Source organism: Oncorhynchus keta, chromosome 35, assembly GCF_023373465.1.
Source record: "Oncorhynchus keta strain PuntledgeMale-10-30-2019 chromosome 35, Oket_V2, whole genome shotgun sequence".
NCBI classification, from domain to species: Eukaryota; Metazoa; Chordata; class Actinopteri; order Salmoniformes; family Salmonidae; genus Oncorhynchus; species Oncorhynchus keta.
Window position 1 is genome coordinate 67604968 of NC_068455.1, and position 10035 is coordinate 67615002.

The 10035-nt window shown below is 46.5% G+C and overlaps 1 protein-coding gene and 1 non-coding gene across 3 annotated transcripts; one reads left to right on the forward strand and one right to left on the reverse strand.

Annotated features, from left to right (window-relative positions):
• Nucleotides 1–542: 542 nt before the first annotated feature.
• Nucleotides 543–624, reverse strand: trnas-gcu (transfer RNA serine (anticodon GCU)). Its single transcript has one exon. It is a non-coding gene; the product is annotated as a tRNA-Ser (tRNA).
• A 4360-nt stretch (nt 625–4984) lies between these two features.
• Nucleotides 4985–9820, forward strand: b4gat1 (beta-1,4-glucuronyltransferase 1). 2 transcript variants are annotated; one of them, XM_052497370.1, is made up of 3 exons: nt 4985–6550; nt 8414–8614; nt 8945–9820. In XM_052497370.1, the coding sequence occupies exons 1-2, from the start codon at nt 5444–5446 to the stop codon at nt 8603–8605; spliced, it is 1299 nt and encodes a 432-aa protein (XP_052353330.1). In that variant the 5' UTR covers nt 4985–5443; the 3' UTR covers nt 8606–8614; nt 8945–9820. The 2 variants fall into 2 exon arrangements, with proteins under 2 accessions (XP_052353330.1, XP_035609258.2); XM_035753365.2 differs by having other exon boundaries at nt 4988–6550; nt 8414–9820.
• Nucleotides 9821–10035: the final 215 nt, after the last annotated feature.

A 10035-nucleotide genomic window follows, 5' to 3' on the forward strand; every position in this document is an offset into this window, starting at 1 on the left:
TCGTTCTGCTGTGGGGACCCTTTCATGGGCAAATACCTGAAATACCACATGAAACAAACCTGGACAACATCTTCAGATGGACCTACCAGCTGTCATGAACAGAGCTATGGCATGCCATCCCCCGGCGCATGTAAGTAAACTAACTATACAGTACCTGTTAGAAGGGTGCGTTAATGACGTGCATACAGTACCCATACAAAAAAGGTTTGGATTGTGTGTCCAGGGTAGGTGATGGAACTGTACACAGCAACATGAACATGCTCCTGGTACTTACTGTATATAATCGATCATTCATACATCTATCACAATTTAGTAAAGTAAATAAGTTATACTATTTTGCTATATTGGCTTTTCATGTTCAAGATACCATATCTATACTAATTCGCAACATATGTTTTAATGTAACGTTAGAATAGTTTCATAGGAGGCAAAGGTACTGGTGGTTTTGACGAAGATCGTCTAAATTTCAACAAACACGGATATGGACTATTTAGCAGATAGTGTTTGTCGCACTACTATTCGTGACATGAGAAAATAATTGCCGACGAGGATGGGATTCGAACCCACGCGTGCAGAGCACAATGGATTAGCAGTCCATCGCCTTAACCACTCGGCCACCTCGTCCTCTACGTATACTGTAGAATCAACAATACAATTTATCTCAATTTATTAATTTTGCTATTGGCTTTTCATGTTCTAGATACCATTTTCATAAAAGTGCTAGCTAACCGCACAGCATATTTGAACGTCCAGCTGTTTGCTAGGAACACAAAAAATGCTCCGTTATGTCAAACTCTATATGCCCTTCTATTCTAGGGTTTGTGGTAACATGAAAAGCGCATAGACAATATCACAGTTGCCCCTACTCCAAACACACAATGCTTAGAGTCTGAGCTTGAGGCTAGCGATCAATCTTTGATTTAAAAAACAATCAAACTTTACTCGGCACGGCTGTGCTGAGATTGGGTCAGAGATTGTAGGAGATAGTGATGGATAAGAAAGTGAAGCATAGTGGTACGAATGAAGGAGGGGGTAAGAAAAATAAAGCGGGATAGAAAGGGAGAAGGGGTTTGAAGGGGAGAGTGAGGTCTATGGAGGCAGAAAAGGAAGTTTGAGGAGAGCAACATAGTTTCCAAAGCTAGCCGCAGTTCGGAGGTAGAAAGTGCCGAGGAAGGGCAAGATAAATCGCGAGGGGAGCATGGAGGTGAGGACCATAAAGTGATTCTGAAGTTTAGGGAGGAAGGAGAAGTTGGGGCGATGAGTACGATGAGGTTGACGGCTGTGATAAAAGAGTTGATTGGGGAAGTTGTCAATGCTAAAGTGTTAAGAGATGGGAGCTTGTTGGTATTCTGTAAGGACATGGCGCAGAGGGAAAACGCTCTCAGAGTGGCGCAAATAGGGAAGTGTAAAGTGGTGTCGAGCAGCTGGACTGATCAAGCAGGGAAGCAGTGGATTAAAGGGGTGATAACAGGAGTGAGTGTTAGCACTAAAGAGGTACAATTTGAGAGGAGGCGTTCTAGTGTGTTCAAAGATTGCAAGCAACAAGGGGGGTGGAGTTATGGTACATTCTGTTTCTGTCTATTCTGTTACACTTCAAGGACTGGGTACTGCCAAATATATTAACCATAGGATATATGAGTTATTATGTGAGGGCTTATGTACCAAAGCCTTTAAGATGTTATAACTGCCAGAAGTTTGGGCGTGTGGCAACAAACAGTCTGTAAAGAGAAAAAGAGGTGTGTCAGGTGTGGAGGGGAGCATGAGTATGGGTGTTGGGATGGTGTACAACCAAAGTGCTGCAGCTGTGGTGGTGCTCATAGTGGGTGTGAGGCAATGAAGCAGGCAGTGGAGGTGCAACAAGTGAGAGTGGAGAGAAGGGTGTCATATGCAGAGGCAGTGAGGGTGATCCAGGGAGATACAGGTTCAATGGCGAGATGGTTAGGAGCATCTAGACCGGGGATTACGGGGCAGTTGGGCGGCAATATGGTATACATAGATATTTTTGTAAAGAAAATCTGCAATTTCGTGGTATCCAATTGGTAGTTACAGTCTTGTCTCATCGCTGCAACTCCTGTACGGTCTCCGAAGAGGCGAAGGTTGAGATCCCTGAGTCCTCAGAAACACAACCCAACAAAGCCGCACTGCTTCTTGACACAATGCCCTCTTAACCCAGAAGCCAGCCACACCAACATGTCCAAGGAAACACAGTACACCTGGCGACCATGTCAGCGTGCATGCGCCCAGCCTGCCACGCCACAGGAGTCACTAGAGCGTGATGGGACAAGGACATCCCTGCCGGCCAAACCCTTCCCTAACCCGGATAACGCAGGGCCAATTGTGCGCCGCCCAATGGGCCGGCTGAGACAGCGCCTGGCCTCAAACCAGGATCTCTAGTGGCACAACTAGCAACTGCGATGCAGTGCCTTAGATCACTGCACCACTTGTGGTTCGTAAAGACAGAGATGTGGGGTGATGTGCTACCTTTTAAAAGCAAGTACGGGTGCTAGTGGTAGTGAACTACTAAAACCCCTGTAAGATATTGGACCTGGAAGTGCTGAAGATGGTGGAGGGCCAGGATAGAAGTAATGTGGTGTGGGGATTTTAATGGGGGGGGCAGATGGATGGAAATGTCCAAGTAATGGAAAATCTCATAGAAATTAAAGATCTGTTGTGCCTGAAAGATGGCTGGGGGACCAGGATTGATGTAGCCACAGGGAAAGGCTCTACCTTGGACCTCACTCTGGTATCTAGTGCAATGGCAGGAATCTGTGAGTGGGAGGTATGGGAGGAGTCGACAGTAGGGAGTGATCATTACCCCATAGTATGCACAGTAGGCCGGAGTGAGGACGAGGTGTCAGTGGATGGAGTAGGCAGGTGGGTGTTTGGAAGGACAAAGTGGGATCAGTCTCAGGAGCTGAGTGAGCAGGTGATGGCTCAGGTGGATATGAGAGGGGATGTGGATAGTATGAATTACTAGGTTGAGAACAGCGTTAGTGGGGGCAGCTACTGAGGCTATACCTAAGAGTTCAGGGAGAAGGAGGAAAGCAGTCCTGTGGTGGACAGCAGAGTGTGGCAATGCTGAGAAGTAGGAACAGGGCATTTAGAATACTGAAAAGGATGCATAACTTCCAACATCTGATTCAGTATTATCAGGCCCTGGTGACAACTATCCGTCAGGCAAAGAGGTCATGTTGGCGTCGGTTCTGTGACACCATTGGAAGACCGACACCTGTGGGAGAAGTGTGGAGGATGATTAAGAGGATGAGTGGGATTATCCAATGTTGATGATTGGGAAGGATGTGGCAGTAACAGATGATGAGAGATGATGTCCAAGTGCATAGCTCAGCAAATTTGTCAGAGGGGCAGAGGGAGAACAAGAGAGGAGCATCCTGGGGCACTAGATAGGAGGGACGCTAACTTACTTCCTAGAGACCAGGGGGTTAGTATCGCAACATCAGAGTGGGTTCAGGAACGGTAGGGGAACTATGGACCCAGTGCTCTGCTTAGAAGCAGAGGTCAGGAAGGCTCAGGTGTACAAGGAGACTGTTGTAGCTATCTTTTTTTATGTGGAGAAGGCGTATGATGTGGAAGGAGGGATTGTTAATCAAGCTTGATATTATGGGGGCAGGAGGAAGAACGTACAACTGGATAAAGGATTTCCTGTTTGGAAGGTCTATCCTTTTGAGGGTGGGGAAGTCACTATCAGGCAGCTACCTGGTGGATAATGGTACACCACAGGGGAGTGTGATTCATCCTCTGTTGTTCTCAATCATGATCAATAATGTTTACTCTCGGGTACAGCCAGATATTGGGAGGTTGTTATTTACAGATGGTGGGGTCTCATGGAAGAGGGGAAGAAACGTGCCATACGTAGTCAGGAAGTTACAGGAAGCAAGTGAGGAGGTAGAGCAGTGGGTATTAATGTGGGAATTCCGGTTCTCTGTAGAGAACTCCGACAGTGTTCTTTACCAGAAGGAAGGTGGGAGATGAGGTATGCTTGAGGTTATATGGGAGAAACTTGGAGAGGGTGGGGTTCCTTGGGGTAAACTTTGACACTAGACTGACCTGGGCAGAACACATTGAGTGTTGGGAAAGTGTAAGAAGGTGCTCAAATGTGATGCACTGTCTGACAGGGAAGGAGTGAGAGGCTGGGCGTTCCTCATTGAGGATAATGTATGTTGCATTGATCCAATCTGTAATAGACTATGGCAGTATTGCGTATGGTTGGGCAGCCCGGACCTCATTGGAAAGGCTAGATGTCATACTGGAGCAAGGACTCGGAATATGTAGAGGGGTGTTTCGGACATCCCCAGTGGCTGCACTACAGGTGGAGATGGGGTATATGCCATTGCAGATTAGGAGACTGCAGCTGCCATTTTCTTTCACCTTTATTTAACCAGGTAGGCTAGTTGAGAACAAGTACTCATTTACAACTGGGACCTGGCCAAGATAAAGCAAAGCAGTGCGACACACAGTTACACACATACAGTTATGTTACACACACACACAAACAAACATACAGTCAATAACATAATAGAGAAACAGTATATATACAGTGTGTGCAAATGAGGTAGAAGGCAGAACACAAGCTGTGGGTGGGGGAGTTTAGTCTAACAGTAGCTATTCCTGTACATCCACCATGGCTTCTCCTGCCTTCAGTTGTTGATCTGGAAGTGTTGGAGAGACTACAGATACCAAGGGAAGGCATTTATTTCCAGTACAGAGGAAAGTCGGGAAGGGGGGGTCGAGAGGAAGGGACAGAAGAGAGGAGGCTATTTTTACAAGATTAAGGGTGGGACACAGCTAGTTTAATAAGAACTTAAATGTGATCGGAAAGCATCCAACAGGAAAATGTGATTATTGCCAGGGAACACACACCTTGGAGCATGTATTGCTACAGTGTGGGAAGGAGAGAGGCTGAGATCCAGTATGAGGGAGAAGGGGATACAGGAAATTTGTTTAGAGTATATTGAGTAGAACGTCATTAGATATAGTCACACATATTTTATATTTTTAAGAGCAACGGGGCTGGCATGTATGATTTGGTTTCTCCGTACTCCAGTACAGTAGGTGTCGGTAATGCACCATAAAGTTGGATGCCAATCGCTGATAAACCCCATCGAAGAAGAATAACACGTCCTAACGTCTTGTTGATGTTCCTGAAACGCTATGAGATAGACAGAACCGCAAAGCATCAGATATGAAGGAGGCACGTACAATGATTTCACGATCTAAAATCGAACCCTGTGGCAGCACTGCGTGGTGTCAACGACACGAGATATTCGAGCTCCCCCACGTACCCAAATTGCCAAATTAGCTAGCTAGCGCCGTGTAGATAACGAGCTAGCTAGCCAACTAGCAGTGGTAGATTTGATACCTTCCTGGGGCATATTGCTCAAGTATTTTTGACTTGCTGCATGTGGTGTACATGTAAAGGTCGGGAATGCATTTATCTAAGAAATGTTCCGCGTTCAAAGTGGTGCTCGGCGCTCTGGTGCTCGTGGCACTCTTACAAATGATCTACCTCTCCTTCCTATCGAAACTGCACGGTAAGCAGCAGCGCTACCGATACTCAGAGCTCTTCGGGAGCTCTGGCAAGAAAAATGCCAACCCGGAGAAAAACTCACGGAAAGAGCGTCTCAGGTACTCTCTCTCCACAGGGGGTATCTTTGATCCCAGCGGACAATACCGCGTGTACAAGAACTTGATAAAAAGCGATTTCTCTACCAATCAGAAACCAGGAGCGGATGCCAGTTCTCACTTCTTGGCCTTAGCAACGCACACATCCATCAACAACTTGCACCACCTGAATTCTTTAGTGGAAAGGTGGCAAAACCCTCTCTCTGTGGCCATATTCGCTCATGGCCAAGATGTCAAGTTTGCCACAGCCCTGGTCTACGCCCTCACCATCTTCTGCCCTCAGATCCAGGCCTTGGTGGACTTTCACTTGGTGTGCCACTCTGGGCAGATGGCCAGTTTCCCAGAGCAGGACCGTGAGCATTTCACCGGGCTTGAGGACTGTGCCGCTGTGTTTGCCAGGCTCGAGACGCACCGAGACAAATACCAGAACTATGCCATTGGTGGAAATGGAAACGTCTCCTACCCGAATAATCTCCTTCGGAACGTTGCCCGTGGCGGCACGGAAGCCAACTACATCCTGGTCATCGACATCGACATGGCGCCCAGTGCTGACCTCCACCAGCAGTTTCTGGCACTGGTCATGAGACGTGAACCCGCCACGGACGAGGTCTTCGTGCTGCCCGCCTTCGAGATCCGCCACGTACGCAAGATGCCTGCCACCAAGTCGGAGCTGGTGCAGCTGTATCAGGTGGGCGAGGTGAGGCCCTTCTACGAGGAGCTATGCCCGCGGTGCCAGGCCCCCACAAACTACTCTCAGTGGGTGAACAGACACAGTCAGGGTTTGGGCCCCCTGGATGTGGCCTATACATTATCCTGGGTGGACCCCTGGGAGCCCTTCTACATCGGGCACCGCACAGTGCCCTTGTATGACGAGAACTTCAGGCAGTACGGCTTCAACCGCATCAGCCAGGTATGTGCTGTATGGATACGGGTAACCGGGTATTCTAGATTGCAGGGGAGATGCGGCACATGTGTGTGTATGGTTGCACACAGTTAGGGCTTCACTACATCAACTGACACCGTACACTGCAGAACCCTTGCACTGCAGTAAAATATATAGTGTCTTTGGAAAGTATTCAGACCACTTGACTTTTTTCATGTTTTGTTATGTGATAGCCTAATTCTAAAATAGATGTTTTAAATCCTCAGGAATCTACACACAATACCCCATAATGATGAAGCGAAAACAGGTTTTCAGACATTTTTGTAAATTTATAAAAAAATAAATACAGAAATACCTTATTTACATAATTATTCAGACCCTTTGGTAGGAGACTCGAAATTGAGCTCAGGTACATCCTGTGTCCATTGGTCATCCTTGAGATGTTTCTACAACTTGATTGGGGTCTACCTGTGGTCAATTCAATTGATTCAATTGACATTATATAGACACAACCTGTCTATAAGGTCCCACAGTTGACAGTGCATGTCCAAACAAAATCCAAGCCATGAGGTCGAAGAAATTTTCCTTAGAGCTCAGACAGGATTGTGTCGAGGCACAAATCTGGGGAAGGGTACCAAAACATTTTGGCAGCATTGAAGGTCCCCTAAAACACAGTGGCCTCCATTCTTAAATGGAAGAAAGGCCTTGGTCAGAGAACCCGATAGTCACTCTGACACAGAGCTCCTGAGTTACTCTGTGGAGATGGGAGAACCTTCCAGAAGGACAACCATCTCTGCAGCACTCCACTAATCAGGCCTTTATGGTAGAGTGGCCAGACAGAAGGCACTCCTCAGTAAAATACACATGACAGCCCACTTTGAGTTTGCCAAAAGGCACCTAAAGACTCTCAAACAATGAGAAACGAGATTCTCTGGTCTGATGTAACCAAGATTGAACTCTTTGGTCTGAATGCCAAGCATAACGTCTGGAGGAAACCTGGCACCATCCCTACGGTGAAGCATGCTGGTGGCAGCATCAAGCTGTGGGGATGTTTTTAATTGGCAGGGACTGTGAGACTAGTCAGGATTGAGGGAAAGATGAATGGAGCAAAGTACAGAGATCCTTAATGAAATCCTGCTCCAAAGCGCTCAGGACCTCAGACTGTGGTGAAGGATCACCTTCCAACAGGACAATGACTAAGTGTAACCGATGTGAAACGGCTAGCTAATTAGCGGTGGTGCGCGCTAATAGCGGTTCAATCGGTGACGTCACTCTCTCTGAGACCTGAAGTAGTTGTTCCCCTTGCTCTGCGGCTTTTGTGGAGCGATGGGTTACGATGCTATGTGGGTGTCGGTTGTCTATGTGTGCAGAGGGTAGGGACGAGGGACGGACTGAAGTTAAACTGTTACATTGATGCTGTTGACCCGGAACACTGGTTGCTGCAGAAAAGGAGGAGGTCAAAGGGAGGTGAGTGTAACCGATGTGAAACGGCTAGCTAGTTAGCGGTGGTGCACGCTAATAGCGTTTCAATTGGTGATGTCACTCTCTCTGAGACCTGAAGTAGTTGTTCCCCTTGCTCTGCAAGGGCCGTGGCTTTTGTGGCGCGATGGGTAACAATGCTTCATTGGTGACTGTTGTCGGTGTGTGCAGAGGGTCCCAGGTTCGAGCCCGGGTAGGGGCGAGGGGACGGGCTAAAGTTATACTGTTACATAAGTACACAGCCAAGACAACGCAGGAGTGGCTTTGGGACAAGTCTCTGAATGTCCTTGAGTGACCCAGCCAGAGCCTGGACTTGAACCCGATCGAACATCTCTTTTAGCTGAATAAAGTAATCTCCATTTCATGTTGTCCCCCTTACCTCTTCTCCCCCTTCTCCTCTCCCCTCCCTAGGCCTGTGAGCTCCATGTGGCAGGATACAGGTTCTCCGTGCTGAACTCTGCCTTCGTGGTGCACAAAGGGTTCAAAGTTCAGGGCGAGTTCCACAGCAGGAAAGACGAGGAGAACCGAAGGAACCGCCTGCTCTTCCGCAGCTTCAAGGAGGGCCTGAAGACCAAGTACCCCTCCTCCCCTCGACGCTGCTGAGGAGACCAGGTGAGAACACTGGTGCCTGATTGACACTATACGGTGAATCAATGGGTTGGCCTGGTTACGCAGCCACCGTAGTTGCTGGTATCGTGCTAGGGATGATATCCAAGCCAACAGTACGGTCTGGCCCTATAGTGTGATTCAGCATTGGATCACTTCTCCCCTAAGTATGGCTCTAGGGGTTGATTTGGAGAAGTTCACAAGACTTTTGTCCATCAAGAAATCAACAAATGACTTCTGGACTTCTCAATTTCTGCAAATTTTTCTTTCATTCAACCCCTGGAGAGACACCTGACTACTAGGGTTTCTTCATCATCGTTACCTATGTATTTACAGTGAGGGTGGTCCTATCATTTCCAGTGGTTTCCAGTGCCCTCTGACCTTCATCCAGCTCAAGGAGAACAAAACATTGAAACGTTTTACTTACAGAGTATTTGTGACACAGAATATTTTGTAAATATGACCTTGTTCTATATAAGTTGGGACACGACCATAGAGAGATGCAGTCCATGTAGCAGGAAAGAGAGAGTGGTCTGGGTCTACCACTGTTATGATACCAGCCAGCGTGTTAACTGGAAAAAGTTAGTTATTTAATACCTGCAGGTTTTACAAACACTGATGAATGTTTAGAGAGACTGTAAAAGCAATGGATAATATACATGTTATTCACGACTACTGACATAGATACTCTATTTAATTGAAATGCTCACTTATTTATAAAGGATTAGATTGTTATGGTTTGTGAATATTTGAAGTGTGAAGTGTTTTGTGAACACTGCTGTTGTTTTCTTAAAGGTGATCAGCTGTTCAGGTCACGTACAGTGTGTAGGCCCTAGTGTCCGTCCCAAATGGCACCCTATTCCATATAGACTACTAATAGAACAATAGGGTGCCAATCGGGACCTACCCATAGTCTGCATCCTGGATATTTGGCGTGTGAACATATGGTACAGTACTACTATTTTCTGCACTGACTCGTTAGACCTGTGAAGAACTTACTGTAGCACAGAGAAGCTCTGTACTCCAACCACTAATAAATGTTGTTTTTAGTTATCTGGGAGTACATTTTTAATTACGTTTTGAAAGTTTACATATTAGTGCGATATTTTTCAAATGTAATGTTTTCTCCCTGACTTGAGAGTGGTTCAAGTTGTCTGAAAGTAAATGTCCATGGTTTGGTTGGATTCCTATTAAAATACAACAAAACTTTAACTTCATTCTTAAATTGCTTTTCATTAAATGTCCTATTTGGAGTGGAAGTTAATGTTACTACATTATTTAAAACGATCAAAAATATTTTTTGACCATTTCAATTTGCTATGTAGAACGTTTTTTTGGCACACACTTGTGTGTAGTAGCAACACACACCAGCAGAAGGCAATGGAGGGAAGGTTCTCTATGTTCAGAGGATATATCTTGTAGGACTA